Genomic DNA, 21,570 nt, shown 5'->3' with positions numbered 1-21,570 from the left:
AAGGATATTTCAAGTTCTAACAGCCAGCTACAGTAGTACTTGGCTTATTAAGTATATACTGTTTAGTCAACTTAAAGAGGGACTGATACACATTTACATCTTATGATGCTTCTGGAGAAGAGCTCAAAACTTTAAAATGGTAATACAGATATCACAAACACATCGTTGGCAACAAATTTTATTATTTTGGTTATGCTGCATTTTTTTGCCACCTGTGGACAAATGTGTTCACAGCATAGGGGGAAGAGTGATTTCTCCTGCACTAGCTGCAGAAGGTTCCGGAAAGTGGGGGAAATATGCTTGGTAATGCATATTAAACTGAAATAGAGTTGCCAGAGTGATCGTTAAAGCATACAGTATACCCGAAGGAGCGTCTCCACCCCCATTGTTCAGCTCCGAGGGCCTCCTGGCGGTTCCCTCACTGCAAGAAGTGAGGTGACAGGGAACCAGGCAGAGGGCCTTCTCGGTAGTGGCGCCCGCCCTGTGGAACGCCCTCCCACCAGATGTCAAAGAAATAAACAACTGTCTGACTTTTAGAAGACATCTAAAGGCAGCCCATGTTTTGGGAAGTTTTTAATGTCTGGTGTTTTATCACTTTATTATTATTATCATTAATTCTGTTGGGAGCCACCCAGACTGGCTGGAGAAACCCAGCCAGATTATTATTATTATTATTATTACACTACATGCTGAAAACACACATTCAGTTTCTGCCTTGGTGGTCATTCTGCTGCTCACCACGCTTAACAAAATCTTTCCCTCTTTCTGCCTTTCTCCGCTCTCTCTAAAAGCCATCCATCTCTTAATAGCCCCTGATGATGCTCTTCCTCCCACAAATGAGCATCAATCGTACACTCAGAGGTGGACCACTTTGCTGCTTTGCATGCAGGACATCACAGGTTCAATCTCCAGGTAGGGCTAGGAGAGACCTCTGCCCGAAATCTCAGAACTGCTGCTGGTCAGTACTGAGCTAGACTGACTAATGCAGCTTCGCATCATCCTATGTTCCTTCCCCATTGCATGTCTGGTACATCGACTCCTCTGGCAGAAATCATGCTAGTCTTCTGCTCAGTGTCTAGTACACAGTGCATGCATGACGGATATTAAGAGCAATCGTAATGCAAAGGTTCTTCCACCTTGGACATTTTCATCTTGGCTGCTTCCACCAAAGCCCAGTCAGTAACTAGTTACCAAAGAACCACTTAGGGTATGGATACAACCCTCTAACTTCTCCAGGTTGGCAGCTGAGGGGCCAATTGGTACAGCAGGGGGAAAGCATGAGAAAAGGTTTGGCATAGGGGTTGTCAGTACTTCGTCTCCTGCCCTGCAAATATAATACAGCCAGCCATCAGTTCTTCCATACTCTAGCTTGTGTGGCTGTTAGAGATTGCCTTCTTTTTAACCCTTTAAAAATCCAAATATACAAATTTCAAAATTTGAAGAATTTGCAGGACTAGCCGCCAAATGCACTCTCTATGCCCTGTGCCCCCCACTCACTTTAATAGTTTCAAGATCCATAGGGTGCTTAATAACATCATGATAGTCTTCAAGTCCCAAGGCTGTAACGTCTACTGGCTTATAAAAGGGCCAAGCATAGACTGCGTGATGCTTTGAGAGCATTTCTCTAATGATCTCGTTACAGTATTTCAGAGGTTCTGTTAGCTTGACATTTTTCATGGGTTCGAGTGGCTGCTGGGAGTCTGGCAAGTCTCTTTTTGAGAGGTACTCTTCGCGTTCCTCCCGAGAGGAGATCTTGACGATTTTGGGTTCATTGGGTGATGGAGAGGATTCACTGCTCGCTGTGATGATGGCAGTAGTGGTATCCGCTTTCCTTTTCACGCCCTTTTCGATACAGAAACAGAGGCTTTAATAAAGAAAGGAGCTACAACATTCACATTTGTTTGATGAACCTTTGAAATAAAGCAGTTATAAATCCAACTATGACCAGTATGATGCGGGACATTTTTATTTATTTCAGCCAATTCCTTTTGGATTCTTTCCAAGAACTTGGGTGAAATAGGCAGGTCTCAACCTAAGATATATATTTAGTATCTTTTAGGAAGTTAGGAGGGAGGTAAAAAAACCCCAAGACTTCACTATAGATTTATTATTTCCCTTTCAGAAGACCATTTATACAGGAAATGCATACTGATTATTTAGTTGTTGCATTGTATCCAGGTGAGGTGGTTCTCACCCCACCTTGGTTAGTGTACTCATCACCACCAAAATTATCACTGAGATATTGGGGGGAGTCTGTGGTCCCCTATGGCTCAGATGCAGGGCTCATACTAGGAGCTGTGCATTCTGTGGGATAGCCACCTTCATATAAACCAACATGCTTCAGACTAATTAGTACATGAAGGGGTTAATACCATAGAGTAAGCTGTCCTGCCAGGCTTAGCTATGTCCACTTCCCTTACATTGAGAGGAAATGGGCAATCAAGCCTATTGACCAGTCTACCTGAGAAGTTCAACATGTGTGGTCTGAGCTAATTGCTCCAAACTCAGACCACATGTCTCTCACAAGCCACTCTCGAGTTCCTATACCAATAATTTAGGAACTTTCACCACTTTGGAACTAAACTAAGTTTTACTGCCTGTGCAACCTTTTTGACCGATATGGAAAAGCACATAAACCTGACCTTTGAAGTGTTTGTAACTAAACAGTTTTTAACTTACTAAACATGTCGTCTTTTCCTATGCTGGAGAAGAGGAACTCACTTGGAAAGGCTTGTTTTAAAGGCCTAACAAACTATATTTCCATGCTTTTCTTTGCTGCTATTATTATTATTATTATTATTATTATTATTATTATTATTAGAGTTTATATACCGCCCTATACCTGGAGGTCTCAGGGCGGTTCACAGAAAACATTTTTGGCTATATATTTTTGTTGTGATTTAAAATTTCTGCTGGGGTTCTCTCATCAAGGAGTACTTGTCCCAAACTAGGCATTCTGGAATTCTCCTTTTTATACTTATTTTTTGCCTTGAACCAACACTGTTCAATTTCAGTGGGCCCAGGCCTGTGGAACTCCTTCTCACCTGAGATTGGACAGCACCCTCCTTGTTTAACAGGCCCTGTAGCTCCTTCTACATCAATAAAATAATTTTGGAAGCTTAAAGCACTTTGTGTTTGGCCCTCGCAAATGAGTTAATCTGTGCCCTACAGTATGTCATCTCATACACACACCCCCATTGTGCAGCAACAAGCATTGCACTGTTGTTAGGCTGTTGTTGTGGACTGCCTTCTGGGTTTGCTAAATTTTTCGTTATTTGTCAAGACCCACCATCCGTGATGCAACAGGAGCCCTCTTAGGCGCCACAGAGAAAAATCCATTGGCCGCAGAATTATAGTTTAGATCCTAATTATGTTATGCCATCGTGAAATAATGTGAGCAAAGCCAGAGTCCGGCCACTTGGATGAATGAAAAAAGATTCTGAAACAATACCGAATTAGCACCGGGCAATAATAGGTTGTGTAGCAGCAAGAACCACACCACCTTCATAAAATTTAGTTTCGTTGAAGTGGTAAAACAATGAACCACAGGGAAGGAGTAATGGAGAACTTCTGAAACAACAATGGGATATTAGCTCCGCCCAAGACATGTTGGAGAGCAGCAACGGCTAGGAAAAAATAAGATATAACCTTTCACAAGGACAAGGAAGAACACCACGGATAGAATAATTGTCACACACAGGAGGAATAAGGATATCGTTTGAATGCTACACTTATAAACTAAATAATTTAATGTGTCAAGATGAATGGATATTGTTAATACTGCAGTTTTTGTATAAGGGGTTGTTATTTTGAATGGACTGTAATTGAGATGAGTAAGATTTTGGAATGCAGAAACAATTTAGGCCACCTAAATTATATAATTTGGCATCTGAATGATTGGGATTAGTAATTGCATTATAATTTGGCATTGTTATGATGAAGCTACCACTGGATTATTGTAACTGAAAACTAACAAAACTTATTGTAAAAAATAAAATAAAATTTAGTTTTAAATCCATTGTTTCCAGTCATTTAAATCTAGAATTATTTCAGAGGCCTTAGTTCATATTTAGCGGTAATTACCACTGGGACACGGGTGGCGCTGTGGGTTAAACCACAGAGTCTAGGTCTTGCAGATCAGAAGGTCGGCAGTTCGAATCCCCGCCACGGGGTGAGCTCCCGTCGCTCGGTCCCTGTTCCTGCCAACCTAGCAGTTCGAAAGCATGTCAAAGTGCAAGTAGATAAATAGGTACCGCTCCGGCGGGAAGGTAAACGGCGTTTCCGTGCGCTGCTCTGGTTCGCCAGAAGCGGCTTAGTCATGCTGGCCACATGACCTGGAAGCTGTACACCGGCTCCCACGGCCAATAAAGCGAGATGAGCACCGCAACCCCAGAGTCGTCCACGACTGGACCTAACGGTCAAGGGTCCCTTTACCATCTTTTTACCACTGGCCAGCATCTCTGTTGTTGTGTTAAGCATCTTCTTATGGGGTCAGATTCCATTCTTTTAAACATCTCCAGCTTCCCTCTTTTCATTTTGGTACCCATATTGCGCTCTGTACCAAAAGCCATACCACTAGATGGCCAGGAAAACACCCACCTTTTTAGAACCTACCCCTTTCGCTGCCATTTCAGTAGCTGGCATTATGTTTGATGGCGGAGTCACCGGTGACAGTTCTGGGGCATTTTGCTGTGGCGCCAGAGTCATCATCTGAGGCGGCTTCACTTTCTTAGCCTGTTTTGGCTGTTGGCTTTGGTTAAGTTGCAGGATTCCTGCATCAGGCGCTAAGGAAATTCAGCAAAGCTGTGTGAGCAAAGGAGTCCTAACAGCACTCCAAAAACTGGTATTTTTAAAGATTCTTTGCTAACTCGTCTACTGTCACAGCCTGGAAGCCTTTTTAGGGTACTCTTGCAAATTTTGGGATTCCCCCCCCCCCCGAATATGCCGATACTTTCCTTGTGTATAGGGGTGGAGCTGTTTTGCCTCTATAAGGAGCAGCACTCACAGTTTGTATCATGATTTGTTTGCAGAAAGCTTAGATTATGTAGGCTAATTAAGTACCATATTTTTTGCTCTATAGGACGCACCCAACCATAGGACACACCTTGTTTTAGAGGGGGAGAACAAGAAAAAGAATTCTCCCCCTCTCTGCTCAGCGCCTCTTCAGCGAAGCCGCAGGAGAAACTGAGTCCCTTCCATTTCTCCTCCCGCTTGGCTGAAGGGGCGCTGCGCAGCTCTCCCTCTCTGCTGAAGCCAGAAGAGTCTTGCTCTCCTGGCTTCAGCAAAAGGGACCCGAAACCTCTGGAGCGCAGCGGGACCTCCCACTGTGTTCCGGAGGCTTCAGGTGGCTATCCCTGAAGCCTGGAGAGCGAGAGGGGTTGGTGCGCACTGACCCCTCTCGCTCTCCAGGCTTCAGCGAAAGCAATGCGAAGCCTCCGGAGCGCGGAGGGAGCGCTCCCTCTGTGCTTCGGAGGCTTTGCGTTGCTATCGCTGAATGAAGCCAAGGAGCCTGCATTCGCTCCATAGGATGCACACACATTTTCCCTTAGAGGGTAAAAAGTGCGTCCTATAGAGCGAAAAGTATGGTAAGTATTTGTTCCGATTTGTTTGTGGGGAGATGAGATGAGGTTGCATCTAAGCAAGAGTTATCCCACCTTTTCCAGTGTATCTCCCCTTCACTTTACTTACTGCAAAAAGTAAGTAAAAGTACTTACTGCTTTTTAGGAAAGCAGATTTGTTGCAGAAGATCTCCCAAGCAACAAGAATTGTGCGTTCTGAATTTGCCAGTGTGTGATGGAATTCCACCCCCAAATGGCAACAGTCTAGTATTACTGTACAGGATTCTCCCCAAAATAAACCCAATGTGCACCCAAAACTTTTGCAGTAACCCATCCTATAAACAGTTATAACCAAACACATAGTTTTGGCAGCTATTTTACCACATAATTTTATTTTATTAGGTATATTTTCTTAAATGCTGATTTCACTTGTATTTTGAAAACTACAGTCAAATTCTTTTTAAAATTCAATTTTATTGGTATCGTTGATATTGCTAATGGATATAGGGCATTGTTTTTGAATATATGATATTGTTTTATGTAAAATGCTTAGCCGTTTTGATGATTAAGTGGTAAATAAGCCCCGTTAAATTTAAAAAAAACAAAAAACAGGAAAATTTATTTAACATTGGCAATAATTTTCTTGGGCATTTTTTCCCCTTGAGCGTTCCAAATGGTAATACAATATATGTATACTTCCATATTTTCCAATTATCCTTCTACTGTTAGAGCAACTAAAACATCCATCATGGTCTTATTTGACTGAGAAGGCACTAAACATGTCAGATGAGTACTACTAGATCAGTGTTTCCCAAACTTGAGTCTCCAGCTGTTTTGAACTACAATTCCCATCATTCCTGACCACCAGTCTTGCTAGCTAGGGATGATGGGAGTTGTAGTCTAAAAACAGTGGGAGACCCCAGTTTGGAAAACACTGTACTAGAGGAAGCAGTTAGCAAACTGCACCATTGAAAAGGTACATTTGTATTGTCAGCACTGAATATATATTACAATATATCAATATTGTAAGGTCCCTTTGTCATACAGTAAACGCTGATTGCTTTTGGCCTTATTTCCTTAGTGGTAGACTAGAATTAAACTTAATTTAGATACAGTGGTACCTCGGGTTACACTTCAGGTTACAGACACTTCAGGTTACAGACTCTGCTAACCCAGAAATAGTACCTCAGGTTAAGAACTTTGCTTCAGGATGAGAACAGAAATCGTGCGGCAGCAGTGCAGTGGCAGCTGGAGGCCCCATTAGCTAAAGTGGTACCTCAGGTTAAGAACAGTTTCAGGTTAAGAACGGATCTCTGGAAAGAATTAAGTACGTAACCAGAGGTACCACTGTATTGGGAGAAAATCTTAAGAAAGTTTGTCAACTAGAACCAGCTCAGAGACTTAAGCTATGGTACAATAGCTTAGATACAATATTTCCTGTTTTAATCTCTCATGTGTTAGATGTAAGATTTCCCACTTCAATCGTTCGATTTTCCTATATTTAATCAGCCCTGAAAGCAGCATACTCTTTATCCTACAACAGTTCTGTCGAATCTGACTACTAAATCTTGTCCTCAGCCATAAACAAGTCTCAGTTGTTTACTCTTTGTTTTAGATGTTTTCCATTGGAAAAGCTTCTCTCCAGAATGCAATATTTTATGGCCACTTCCATTGGTGCCACATTCCAGTCACAGACCTTCGCTCAATTACTTTTCTTACCGTCTGTTCTTTTCCCTTTCCTTCTCCCTTTATTGACCACCACTATTTTCTCCTCGGGGGGCATCTGTGCAACTTTCTGCAGAAAGACTTTTTCTAACGCTTGGGCCATGAAAACAATGTCATCACCCGGCTGCAAGACAAGCATTACACATGAGATCAAGATGCTTGTTATGCTAGACTAACATTCACATTACATTCAGCTGCGAGTCAGCGGGCAGGGACTGGTTTGTTTTTATTTTTTAAGTCACAGAGCTCAGGGCTCATTAGAGAGAATGGGGCACTATGGCAGCAATCCCAGGGTTTGTGTTTCCATTGCAGCTCATCCGAGAGGTCTCCACCCTTTGCAAAGAGCTGACTTAGGAACAGCTGAAGGACTCCACTAACACCAGCTCCTACAAAACAGTTGTATCCTAGAATTCTAGATTCAGGAAGGTAGCCATCTTGGTCTGACGCAGTCAAAATAAATAAAATTGTCCAGTAGCAACTTAGAGACCAACTAAGTTCATTCTGGGTATAAGCTTTTGTGTGCAGGGACACGAAATCTGAAGTAGTGTGCATGCACACGAAAGCTTGTACCCAGAACGAACTTAGTTGGTCTCTAAGGTGATACTGGACAATTTTTTTTAGTATCCTAGAAGTACAGGTTACATAGACATGGGTTTTCATTCCCTGCAAAGTGCCTCGTTCCTGAAATTGTACCCGGGTGGGGCTGTGGGTTAAACCACAGAGCCTAGGACTTGCTGATCAGATGGTCGGCGGTTTGAATCCCTGCGACGGGGTGAGCTCCCGTTGCTCGGTCCCTGCTCCTGCCAACCTAGCAGTTCGAAAGCACGTCAAAGTGCAAGTACATAAATAGGTACTACTCCGGCAGGAAGGTAAACGCCGTTTCCGTGCGTTTCCCCGGAAGTAGCTAAGTCATGCTGGCCACATGACCCGGAAGCTGTACGCCGGCTCCCTCGGCCAATAAAGCGAGATGAGCGCCGCAACCCCAGTCAGTCACGACTGGACCTAATGGTCAGGGGTCCCTTTACCTTTAAACACATATGCAGCTGAATTTGATGCGGATTATAGGAAAGGTGGATATGTAAAGCAGGTTGAGGCAGGACACTGAAGGAGCCTGGTTTAGCTGCTTCTAGAAGCAGGCAAAGCGAACAGGTCATGGTTTCCCAAACTTGGGTCTCCCGCTGTTTTTGGACTACAACTCCCATCATCCCTAGCTAGCAGGACCAATGGCTAGTGAATGATGGGAATTGCAGTCCCAAAACAGCTGGAGTCCCAAGTTTGGAAAACCCTGGTTCAGGTGAATGGGTGCACAAATGCAACAACACCAACTTGGATAGTGCAGCTGGTTAGAGCATGGTGCTGGTGACGCCCAGGTTGCAGGTTTGATCCCCGTATGGGACAGCTGCCTATTCCTGCACTGCAGCCAGTCGGATTAGTAGATGATCCTCAGGATCCCTTCCAACTCTACAATTCTATGATTTGATGAAACAAAACCTTTTACAACAAATAATTGAGAGAGGGGGTGTGGATCAACTGCCAGGAAGTGGAGCAGCAGGAGACGTGTGCAAATGTTTATGCATGTTTTTGATGGTGTTCAGGTATTTGAGTAGAGTAAAAAAAGAAAGAAAAGAAAACAGAAGTGGAGTATCCCATCATTACAATTAAATGTCTGTTTTAAGAATCCACCCTACTTTTGCAACTATAGGTTGTTTTAAAAGGCTGTATTTTAAATTGTCGTAACCAACCCTGGGACCTTAGGATGAAGGGCGGGCAAAAAATTATTTATGAAAACAACTGATGATTCTGCTGACATTAAATAATCCCAAGTAGCCCTTATAGACCATTGCAAAGAAATCCAAAGAACTGCCACCTTTGGCTGTACATCATACATACCTTGTTATACAAATAGCAATTTGCAAACATAGTTTTAAAATCTTCAATGCATTCTGCAGCACAAGTGTAGCATGTGTGTTCCAGACGTTTCTGAATTGTAGTCAAGTCCATTGGATTTTTGATAATGCTATAATAATCCTGTTTGAAGTTTTTTTTTCAAAGAGAGAGAGAGAAAGAAATGTTAAAGTACCATGACTTAGAAGTGCAGTTAGTTGCCGTAACCATAGACTCCTGTCTTGTGTCTTGGAGGGGAAAACTTTTCCATATTGAAAAAAGGTGTTCAGAGCAAATATAACCTTCAATGTAAACTACTGTCCAAAGCCTTACTGAAATCTGCTTAATTTATGGCAGTGGATTGGGTGTAAGAGGGAAAACGGCATTTATATGGCTAAAGTCAAGTATTTTACATACCATCTCAGCAATTCTTAAAGCAAGCAGGTGGTGATGTAGGGAAAACACATTTTTCCTCTGGAGAAAGGTTTCGGACAGCTAATGAATTGCGGGGGTGGTGTTATTGTGCCTTCTATAATTAGGAACAAAACACAGCTTTCCAAAACAATTTAACTCGTGAATTATTCCCACTATTCCTATAGAACTGTTCCTAGATCTTAACATCTTCTCCAGCACCTCATTGATGCTTAAAAGGTAAAGGTAAAGGGGACCCCTGAGTGTTAGGTCCAGTCACGGACGACTCTGGGGTTGCGGCGCTCATCTCGCTTTATTGGCCGAGGGAGCCGGCGTACAGCTTCCGGGTCATGTGGCCAGCATGACTAAGCCACTTCTGGCGAACCAGAGCAGCACACGGAAACACCGTTTACCTTCCCGCCGGAGCAGTACCTATTTATCTACTTGCACTTTGATGTGCTTTTGAACTGCTAGGTTGGCAGGAGCAGGGACCGAGCAACGGGAGCTCACCCCGTCGCGGGGATTCGAACCGCTGACCTTCTGATCGACAAGTCCTAGGCTCTGTGGTTTAACCCACAGCGCGATGCTTAAGGCCAAGTAAAACCCAGATGCACTGTAGCTGCATACCCAGTTTAGGGGTGTTTCTAGGGGCACCCTGAATTTTAGTTTATATACCCCCCCAGACACAACAAATATAAGTATATTTTAATCCAGACAAGCAGTTAGTGGAAGAAACTGACACACAGCCACAGGTAGAGAGGTACAGATAAGGAACAATTTTGTTTGTAGCATTCTCCAAAAAGTTGTTCATAGATGACAAGCCAAGGTTGATGGTACAATGCTCTTACATGTATATGAAATACGTTTTAAGTGTCTCCCTTAGAAAGAAAGAGGCAGAAGAGGCCCAGGGCTAGTTCCTCTAATATTAACCTCAAGTGACAGCCTCTTTGGAAATCCAACACCAGAAATGTAAGGTGACAGTCACTTTGAAAGCACTTTTGGACAAACTGACCATTTGAGTTTGTCAAGAAAAACAGAAACGTGTCTGAGGGGTTTAGCCTTCACTGACAATATCCAAGCCCTGCAATGATTTTTGAAGAGAAAGGCCCACAGACGAAGTAGGCATGCTATAGTTCAGCCAATAAATAGTCAGGAAAAAAGAAAAGGCTGAATACTGATAAGCACCAAAATCAGTTATGATTACATAGTCTTTCAGTAAACTGGAAGATGACTTAAGATTAATCAAAAGGGACCTATTTTAATTGGTCAGCAAATTTGTAATTGGTATTGCTGAAAGTTAACAGTTATCTTTTCCTTTCTTTCAGTTCCGATGAGTTACTGTAATAGGAAATGAAATGCAGCTATTATGGGCTTTTCTTCCTACGATGAGTGAATTTTTGCCAGTTCAATTTATGTTACACGTCCTTCAGTATCTAAAATACAGAGGTTTTGTTCAGAGACAATGTATTTTAATTTGATTGATTGGATAGGGGGCCAAGAAGGTTGAAGAGCGAAATTTGTGAATGTTTTGATTAATTGATTGATAGCACTAACTATAATATAGGGGAACTTAAGAGGGCAAGGCCATATATAATATAGTCACGTTAATTATTTTACAAGTATGAATTATGGATTTGTGTTTAAGGGAGAAGCCTTACTCTTCATCATGAAGAAGTTCTTAGAGATTTCATTTTTTTATTTTATATAGCAACTGCTGAAAAAATAATTGCCATCAAATAGAATAAATACCACATAGCTGTAATTATTTCGTTGCTTCTCCACATTGAACTAGGGTGTTTCACACATTGCTGCAGACCATTTCCTACATATACAATGTATGTGATTTTCTTTTATCATGACAATTTCTAGCCAATTTGCTTCAATCTTATTGACAGTAGTATCTTATACTTTATCAGATGTAATTATTTATAATTGATAGCGATATGTTTTAATATTTGGTGCCTTGCGGCATTAAGATTCTATTATTGTGCATTAAAAGTTGCATTATATACCGCAGTGTGTTTGTATTTAGAAATACACAACAGCTGCATTCCTAAGAGCATCTCACCATCTATGGTTGCTCTCGTTTTTACTGATACTTTTAAAAACTATATTAACTATATTAACAAGGAGTGTGCTCATGTTCGTGAAGAAACACCCTCCTCTTAAATCACTTGAGTAGCAATTCAAAAACCCAATCCACCATGCCAAGTGAGATGGATACAGAAATAACTCCTTTCACCCAGCCCAAAACCTTTCCACCATGTTCCATCCATGGAGTGATCATTCATCTGATGCTGAGCTCTGGAGGGATTCCCACTGGGCAATGGTCCACAGGAAGCCCCAAAAATGGGACTTCATGGGAGCCAGTCCAGAATCCACTAGATTTCAGACCAACCCTGCAGATGGCATTGGGTCCAATCTGTGGGGTGTAACATTACCGAAGCAGTCAAATACAACATTTCCTGTTTGCCGAGAGTAGACACACAGGGGAATGTTGATCCAGCCAGGACGACTTCCTGTCACACCTGGTCTGGAGCATCCTCCCCCTGCGTGTGGTCAGGTGCGACCCTGGCAGATCCTATAAAGGGGCTGGTCATGCAGCCACCTTCCCTTTCCTCCATTTTTCTCTGGACCCATCTTGATGCCTTTTGCTGTCTGCTGGCTCTCAGCCAGCAGCACATGGGCTCAGTCCCCATATGAGATTAACCCACACGCTCTTCTGTAACTACAAGCTAAAGCCTGCCCTTCAGGGAACCTACTGTGAACTGAATGAGAATAAACTCCTTATTACTTTTAAGAGAAGACTGTTTTGCTTTATTCCTTTTAAGAGGGATAAAAGGGGAATTTACCAGGAACAAATCCAATCTGGACAAGCCAGACTGGATTGCTTAACTCAGGAGATTCAAACAAATCGACCAACTTGCTTCCAGCAATGTGCAAGGGAATATGCTCTGCTACCAGCTCACTAGCGTAAGTTAAGAAGGATAATATTTAATCAATATATCCTCTCCTACTGTTCACAACATTCCCACACAATCGAGACTGGTGCAGTACTGAGCAGGGCTATGCCTATCCCTACCTTTCCCCTGGATTATGTGAGCAACAGTGGCTATACCATTTTGCCGCCTGGTCAGGGATAAGACTGCTCTATTATGCAGGAACACCTACTTCAGTTTGCCATATGTGATAACAGCGAGAAAGAGGAAGTTCAAGAATTTGCCACAGAGCCTAGGACTTGCCGATCAGAAGGTCGGCGGTTCGAATCCCCGCGACGGAGTGAGCTCCCGTTGTTTGGTCCCTGCTCCTGCCCATCTAGCAGCTCGAAAGCACATCAAAGTGCAAGTAGATAAATAGGTACCGCTCTGGCGGGAAGGTAAACGACGTTTCCGTGCTCTGCTCTGGTTCGCCAGAAGCGGCTTAGTCATGCTGGTCACATGACTCGGAAGCTGTATGCCGGCTCCCTCGGCCAATAAATTGAGATGAGCGCCGCAACCCCAGAGTCGGTCACAACTGGACCTAATGGTCAGGGGTCCCTTTACCTTTAAGGCTGATGTGCTTGCATCACCAGAGTTTCTCACTGAAAGATGAGCTACAAATTCAGACACGTGTATCCCTGCATCTTCCTTAACTATTCATATTTCTGTTTAAGCATAGTAAACTCTTACCGGGAGGTTTAGGCCTGCAGCGTCTACCGGCTGGTGAAACGGCCAGGAGAAGTTATGTCTCCACATCGCTCTCATGAGCACCCTCTGCAAATACTGAAGCTGATTGGTCAAGCGGCCAGTTCCTTGGGCATTGATGTATTCTGGAGGGGGAGGGTTGACAATTGTCGTATGCTGCTGACCCGGGGCAGTCATGTTGATCTCTAGCGCGTATCTGTTGCCTTGTAGGTCAACCTCTCTGTCAGAGAATCTGCAAGAAAAGCGATCCACGGCATGTGAATTGATTCATTGTTTTGTCTTTACTTTACTTCCTTCCGCAGGGCCTGTGAGACAGAGCTATTCCGCCTGGCTTTCAATTTGAACTTAGCCTGATCTTTTATTTCCCTTCCCTCTCCTTTTTATGAAGATTACCTGCTCTGGGATCCCACAGCTAATTCTCCCCTGATCTCCTCGCTGGCCCAAATCGGACAAATTTAGCCAGCTAGCCCTGGTGATCATCTCATGTTTATTGGATGGATTTCCCCCCTAAATTGATTTTTGAATTCTGAATTTATTGTTATTCACGTTTTATACTGTATTTTATGCTGTTTTTTGTTGCATTAATTAAGTGTTTTAAATTTGTTGTTAGCCGCCCTGAGCCCGGTTTTCTGAACCGGGAAGGGCGGGGCATAAATAAAATTTTATTATTATTATTATAGATAAACAATGTTTTCAAGAAGGTGGAAAGCCTTAAAAAGGCATCATTCGCTGCGATACAAAACACACACGTTTCGTGCATGAATCAATAGCAAAACCCATTTACGGATGGCAAAACTAGGGTGAGAGTTACCTGGAGCAGCAATCCCTCTTATGGTCAACTTGGGGGATGTTGGGGGAGGAGGGAAAAACCTACTGCATGTGTAGCTCTTTGTACTACATTTTTAAAAACCTCACTTTTCAGCCAAAAGGCTCACAGAGCAGTTTACAATGATCAATAATAAGATGCCCTCAGGCTTACTGTCTAAAATACACTATAGAAGAAGAAGAGGAAAAGGAGGGGATGGTGGCGGGGAGGAAAAAAGCATAGTCAAGCACTAGCTCTTAGTTTCAAGTTTCTTACAAGCATGTTTTCTACCAGGGGGGACACAAACAAGATATCTGCAGCCTCTTCTTCACTGATGGATGGGACCAGGTTGATCTACCCATTGTCATGATGCTTGTGGAGCAGAGAGCTCCTTCCAGCAGTTCTTTGGTCCCCTGGCCAATGGGAGAAGGCAGAATTCACTGCCCGTTGGTAGCTGCACATGAAGCAGGAAGGGGTATGGGATTTGGGGTACCCATCTAAAGCAATTCAAACACTAGGAAATTAGCCTTATTATCAGTTAGTCAGGATGCCTCTCTGGTAGGACTTGCCAAAGTGTAATACAGTGGTACCTCGGGTTACAGATGCTTCAGGTTACATACGCTTCAGGTTACAGACTCTGCTAACCCAGAAATAGTACCTTGGGTTAAGAACTTTGCTTCAGGATGAGAACAGAAATCGCGTGGCGGCGGCGCAGCAGCAGTGGGAGGCCCCATTAGCTAAAGTGGTGCTTCAGGTTAAGAACAGTTTCAGGTTAAGAACGGACCTCCAGAACGAATTAAGTACTTAACCCGAGGTACCACTGTATTTGTATCTATCTGTCCCAGGATTCTGACAGACACATCCATGAGTTTATCCCATTCATATCCCCATTTTTTAAAATTGTTGGTATATATAAAAAAAGTGTCTCTAGGACAGTGAACCACTAACAGCCAAAGTTTGACTGCTGATGCCTACATCCTTCTCAAGAGCTTAGCAAAGCTGCATCACAGAAAAGCCATTCTGAATGAGGACAACATAGAATCAGAATTATTTTATTTGTTACAACCAAACTCAAGACATGGACGCGTTGGCAGGTCACTCTCATGTTCAAGATACAACGCCACCCAAATTCAGGAGGGGGGAAAAAGTAAGGGCACATAAATTTATGGCTCATCACTCAGAAGATGCCAAGGAAATAGGAACTCTTGCATAAAGTGAGGAACTGTCACCCCCCACCTGCCCCCCACAGCATAAACCAACAATATCTGCATGGATCCACAAATATACGAAGGGATATCATCAGCCTGTATCCAGAAGTTGCATGAGTTTGAATGCAAGATGATGGATGACAAAACTGTGGGGGACAGCTATTGCTTTCATGCCATACCTGGTGTCCCTTGGCTTGTCATTCTAGGAAAGGGGTTATTTAAAAAGCCAGGTTATTTTCTAAGAGTCAGAAGAGGCCATTTCTTACATCCACACCCTGAATCATGCAGATTCCTTGCTATTTGTCCAGGACTCTCAACTGTCTTCCTAACTGCCATAGAATCTTTAATCCTGGATGAACTTGTCAAGTCTGCTTCAGAACTGCCATGCATGTAGTTTCTTTGAGAAGCTAGGGCAAGATACTGCCACAGAAACCGAGTAGCTGGAGATACTTCTTGAAGATGAGCAAAAGAGGTCACATAAAAAGAGGGTATAGATATTCAAACCAGTAGTGATGTATGGAAGTAAGAGCTGGACCATAAAGAAGGCTGATCGCCGAAGAATTGATGCTTTTGAATTATGGTGCTGGAGGAGACTCTTGAGAGTCCCATGGACTGCAAGAAGATCAAACCTATCCATTCTTAAGGAAATCAGCCCTGAGTGCTCACTGGAAGGACAGATCCTGAAGCTGAGACTCCAATACTTTGGCCACCTCATGAGAAGTGAAGACTCCCTGGGAAAGACCCTGATGTTGGGAAAGATGGAGGGCACAAGGAGAAGGAGACGACAGAGGACGAGATGGTTAGACAGTGTTCTCGAAGCTACCAGCACGAGTTTGACCAAACTGTGGGAGGCAATGGAAGATAGGAGTGCCTGGCGTGCTCTGGTCCATGGGGTCACGAAGAGTTGGACACGACTGAACGACTAAACAACAACAACAGCAACAACAACATCAGATATTCAAATCAGGATCTGTACCTCTGCAGAGGATTTTGGACTTCCACCTCTTCTTGACCCCAGCTATCGGTGCCCCATTCCTGATATACTGTAAATAGATAGATAGATATGGATTGTAGAAAGCCCAAATTAATTGCAACTTCAACTCTGTACACAACTGAGTTTTTGTCAGCCAATTTGTCAAGCCATCTGGATATGGATTCAGAGCCTGCCATAAGCCAATCACTCAGGAGGTACAGCAGAGAAACAAAGTACTGGGAGGAAAAATTGAGCTTGTAATTAAGCGAGGATTAAGAGGTTCTAAGAAACGTAATAGAATTTTATTCAAAGCAACTGTTAATTAAGGTACTAGCACACTAGGGGAATCAAGGTTCAACACAGCTATTGCAATAAGGAGTCATACAACAGACTTAATTCATATATAGATGGGCAGGTGCCTGCATACGATTTGGTTGGGGGAGAACGTCTTTGTTGTACAACAACCACCTTCAAAACAGTTGCTGTCACATCCCAAAGTGTTTTTGGGACAATATTGTGAATCATTTCCAGTCTGATGTAGAGCATTGGGTCAGTTGTGCTTATCCAAAGAGTTGCATGTTACAAAGCTACTACTCCTTTCTCTTAGTATTTTGGCGCAGTATGCTCCCAATGTCCTAGCTGGCTTAACCAACATTCCTGACTTTTAAGAAGTCTCGCTAGTCCTCGGTGCTAGGTTGTGGGCGAACATAGCAGACGACACAGTGATTCTTCAAACAGCTCTTCTTTATTCAGATGTCAGAACAGAACTAACTGAGGGGCTCAGTCAGCCTGCTTATATAGAGCTCCAGAACAATTGTAACTGTTGCCATTTTCTAAAACTATCCAATCACTGAATGTCACTTTTCGATCCTTCATTTGCATAACTATCTACAGTATCCCCCTGCTGGCCCAGGGTGAGGACTTCAGTACATAACACTCGGAATAAAATTCAAGGTTTCATGTCATTCAACAGCAGAACTTAACTAGATTTTGGAGGTTGTTGTTACAATTAGTTGTCAGAACACTGCATGCATCACACGCAAAAACGTGGGCAACAAACCTTGAAGTTGCTTACCTAGAAAACCCAACCTCTCATGCATTAAACTGCACTGGAATCTTGTTGATGAAGTGAAAAACAAAATTGTAAGACAAGCAATTTGGTCATGCTTTTCCTCCATCTATATGATGTGGCCAGGTATTTCAAGATTTCCTATTGTTGAGCAGAAGCTGAGTAAGAAGACACCAAGCCAAAGTTCTCAACAGCAAGCTGCCAGCTGTACCCCTTCTCAGGTTCACTTGTAGAGGAAAAGTCAACCAAGAGAAATGTGCCTCCTTATGCAATGTTATGTACTGAAGTTCTCACCCTGGGCCAGCAGGGGGATACTGTAGATAGTTTTCACTCAGGTCCACATATGCAAATAAGGGATTGAAAGTGACATTCAGTGATTGGATAGTTACAGAAAATGGTTACTGTTGCGTTCTAGTGGAGCTCTATATAAGCAAGCTGGCTGAACACTTCAGTTCAGTTCAGTTCTGGCCTGTGAATAAACAAGAGCTGTTTGAAGAATCGCTGTGTCGTCTGATATGTTCACCCAGAACTTAACATGCAACACAGTCTCTCAACAACTACAAGTCCCACAATTCCTGCTGATATTTCCTATGCACAAGCAGGAGGAGCCAACAGGGTGTGGCTTCTAATTCAGAAGCAGAGAGGGACCAACCACCATAAGAAGCAGGGTCATAGACATCTCTGGGACAGTGGGAGCTAGCCTGTGCTTCTGATAAGATGTACAGGCCCCCCAAAGTAAGGTGAGTAAATTGACTTAAACCCTTTGCCTCTAGGGTGCATTGAAGATCTGGCACTAGCTTCCAGGAGCCAGAGTTTAGACTCTGGGTTTCTCACTTGTCTGTAGCAAATACAGACCATGCAGCTGCGCCTGTTTGTAAATATCAACAGCCCAAAACCAGAAAGGGACAATATTTTGATTAGAACAAAATATTTTGGGGCGCTGCTGGAAGAGGGGAGGACATTTCACCCAACCCTTTGCCCAAAGGCACAGAGCTGAACATCTAAATCATGGTGGAGAACCGGTGGCCATCATTTTACATATCCATAAAGAAGAGGACGCATCCTGGAAAAAGAGGACATATGGTAACTGTAAATGTGTATATCCTACCAAGTTCAATACAGCTTGTTTTTGTTTGCAAAGACATATATTTTCATCAGTTCCTTCTTTTGTCTTTTGCAAGCAAAACTAACTGTGGATGTGATTATTTATGGAACCATCTCATAATTAGGAAATATTTTTCTTTTCATTATGCCATTCCTAGCAGTGGCAGCCAAGCCACAAGTCATCATGCACATTTTCTGATCCAGCAGGGAATAAAGAGAGATAAAAAATAAAAGTAGTTGGAAATCAGAGCTATAACTTGAACCAGCCCAGCAACTTACCTGTAAGGAAGAAGCAGACCTCTGAAGGACAGCAAATCAGAACTTTTCCCTTTGCCTTTTCACTGCAGCCACATCTGCAGTTTGTAATTTCACAATGGCAACACCTGCCTAGGTATTTTCCCATATTAGTTTGTTTTAGAAAAGAAAAAACCCACCCAGAATAATTGAATAGCATGTTAGTTGTATTTCAGTTTAGCTACATATGGAGTGGTTGTGTGTCTTAATTTCTTTCATTAAGCAAGCAAATCAGAGAGTAGTGCTTATGGGAAATAAAGGGAGATGTGGAGATTATAGCTTGCCCAAACATTACAAGCCAGTGTGAGAGAGAGAGCCAGTGTGGTGTAGTGGTTAAGAGCGGTAGTCTCGTAATCTGGGGAACCGGGTTCGCGTCTCCGCTCCTCCACATGCAGCTGCTGGGTGACCTTGGGCCAGTCATACTTCTTTGAAGTCTCTCAGCCCCACTCACCTCACAGAGTGTTTGTTGTGGGGGAGGAAGGGAAAGGAGAATGTTAGCCGCTTTGAGACTCCTGAAAGGGAGTGAAAGGTGGGATATCAAATCCAAACTCTACTTCCCCCGATTTACATTAAATCAACGTAAGCATTGATTCCTATTCCTGTAATAGTGTTACAGGGATGATTATCTAAACTTGTGTGGATGATTATCTAACTTTTATTGCAGCCTTCTTAGATGCAAGTTTATTCAGCCATCCGTTGAGTTAGGTGGCGTTTACTTACAAAAGTAAGTTGTGCAGAGCGTTTATATTGATGTTATGGGAGCCAAATGAGATCCAACTATTCGGGGACAAATCCTGCACTGACTTTGCCCAAGAGAAGCTGTGAACTGTGCATCTCTGACCAGTGTTAAATATGAAAATGTATTTTATCTGGTTGTTTGTATTGTTGCATGTTATGCATATTGTATGTTACGTTCACATTTAATGAGGGTGGATATCTGTATTGGGGGGTGGGGGGTTATGTTATGTTGTAAATAAAATTTCCAATAAAAATTTATAATAATAAAGGAAATGGAGGATGGAATAATGTCATGGAGGAGAGGAAGAAAGGCCTGACAGACCTATGCTTGTGCACTGTGATGGGACTCCCGCCATAACAATTGCTAAATAATGCTCTTTTATTTATATTTTCAAAAAAAGCACCCGCCCACCCTTTATTGGAATTTGTCATTGTGTTCCACAGCAATGTTAAAGACAACTGGTTTAATGCAACAGGTAGTTCTCTCTACTGGCATTTCCCTAAAAAGTCCTTTTTAAAATATAAAGCAAAACTTGTAACCTTACCTTTGAAACAGAGTTAATTTGCTGCCTAGAAAAGTCCAGGTGGCTCTAATTAGCAGAGTCATAGCATTTGCCAAGGGTGCTACACCTGATGGCATTAATTCATTCTTACGTGCATGCATGTACTCAGATTGGTGAGTTCGTTAAAAGCCCCTTCTTTGTAAGAAAGGGTTGGGCAAATTGGCTTGGAAACCCTGTAGTTGTGCATGTAAGGTTTCTTTGGGAAGGAGGTTGCCTAAATCTGTAATGATCTGTCCCAGAACTGATCTAACAATGCAGTTGCAGTTAGATGGTTATGGGGCCCTCTGCTGTTTTTATGTATTAATGAAACGGCATCAGAAATAAAAGTTCCGTTTTAGTGTCAGTTTGGGGCAAAGGCATGAAACACAGGAGCTGGCTACTTAGACTGCAGTCCTAAATGCACTTACTGTTTCTCCTTTAGCTGTCTTCAATGGGGAGATGTCATGGATAATCTGTTGTTTGATGTATTTATATATATATATTTTAAAGGTTTATTGTAATGTTTACAGAAAGGTGATATGCAGGCTGCATGCACATTATACGTTTAAAGCACATTTAAAGTGTATTATTTTCCTGAAAGAACTCTGAGCACTGTAGTTTACCCTTTGCAGAGTTGCAACACCCAGCAGTCCTTAACAAACTACAGTGTCTGGATTATTTTGAGAGGAAAAAATGTGCTTTGAATGTGCTGTAAAGGTACACAGGCTAGGTTTGACTCAGTGGCGTAGCGTGGGGGGTGCAGGGGGGGACGGCCGCACTGGGCGCAACATCGGGGGGGGGGGGCGCGCTCGCACTCGCAGCTCTCTGCCCCTACCTGGCTCACTCACTCTCTCTCACTGCAGTGCTGGCTGTGCGAATCCAATCCGAGCCGCCGGGTCGCCGCCCACTGTGGAGGGGAAGGTGCCAGGAGTGCGGTGCGGTGCGGAGAGAGAGCGAGGGACTATCTGGGGGAGGGACAGTGCAGCGGGGGGGGGGGGCAAATTACTTGCCTTGCCCCAGGTTAGGGGGCGCAAATTACTTGCATTGCCCCGGGTGCTGACAACCCAGTCAGTTTGACTGACTTAACTAGGGAATGTGGTTGACTTCTGAGTAAATGCCTGTAGGATTGCACTGTTAAACTTGGGGAGTTTTACATCGTTCCTGTAGGACAGGTGTGGCAGTGCTTTGGCCCTCCAGATGTTGCTGGACTACAACTCCCATCCCGCGCCAACCATTGGCCATGCTTGCTAGGGCTGTTGGGAACTGTAGTTCAGCAATCTAAGGAGAGCCAAATGTCCCCACTGGTGCTCTAGGGGATCCTGTTACAAGATGGGGATTTGTCTTTTGCAGTTAGGACAGTTTCCCTGTTCTGCTGGCAAGTACAGTGGTACCTCGGGTTAAGTACTTAATTCGTTCCAGAGGTCCATTCTTAACCTGAAACTGTTCTTAACCTGAGACACCACTTTAGCTAATGGGGCCTCCTGCTGCCGCCGCGCCACCAGAGCACGATTTCTGTTCTCATCCTGAAGCAAAGTTCTTAGCCTGAGGTACTGTTTCTGGGTTAGCGGAGTCTGTA

The 21,570-nt window shown here is 43.2% G+C and overlaps 1 protein-coding gene and 1 long non-coding RNA gene across 13 annotated transcripts in view; one reads left to right on the top strand and one right to left on the bottom strand.

Annotated features, from left to right (window-relative positions):
* Positions 1-21,570, bottom strand: part of BRDT (bromodomain testis associated) — a 59,405-nt gene that overhangs the window by 19,730 nt on the left and 18,105 nt on the right. For 6 of the 12 annotated variants that reach the window (XM_083444823.1, XM_083444828.1, XM_083444831.1 and 3 more), the window contains 5 exons: positions 13,247-13,493; positions 9,174-9,311; positions 7,278-7,407; positions 4,600-4,784; positions 1,498-1,842 (listed from right to left, as the gene is read on the bottom strand). In XM_083444823.1, coding sequence (XP_083300949.1) covers positions 1,498-1,842; positions 4,600-4,784; positions 7,278-7,407; positions 9,174-9,311; positions 13,247-13,438 — 990 coding nt within the window. In that variant the 5' untranslated portion in view covers positions 13,439-13,493. Of the gene's footprint in view, positions 1-1,497; positions 1,843-4,599; positions 4,785-7,277; positions 7,408-9,173; positions 9,312-13,246; positions 13,494-15,453; positions 15,604-21,570 lie in introns of those variants that run through there. The other 6 variants (XM_083444827.1, XM_083444829.1, XM_083444830.1 and 3 more) reach the window with 5 other exon arrangements.
* Positions 17,190-19,868, top strand: LOC310679634. The gene is made up of 2 exons (XR_014512425.1): positions 17,190-18,811; positions 19,379-19,868. It is a non-coding gene; the product is annotated as an uncharacterized lncRNA (long non-coding RNA).

The sequence above is a fragment of the Podarcis tiliguerta genome (assembly GCF_965153285.1).
Source record: "Podarcis tiliguerta genome assembly, chromosome: 6".
Taxonomy (NCBI): domain Eukaryota; kingdom Metazoa; phylum Chordata; class Lepidosauria; order Squamata; family Lacertidae; genus Podarcis; species Podarcis tiliguerta.
The sequence above is the reverse complement of the archived record's forward strand: the minus strand, read 5'-3'. Positions and strand labels throughout refer to the sequence as shown.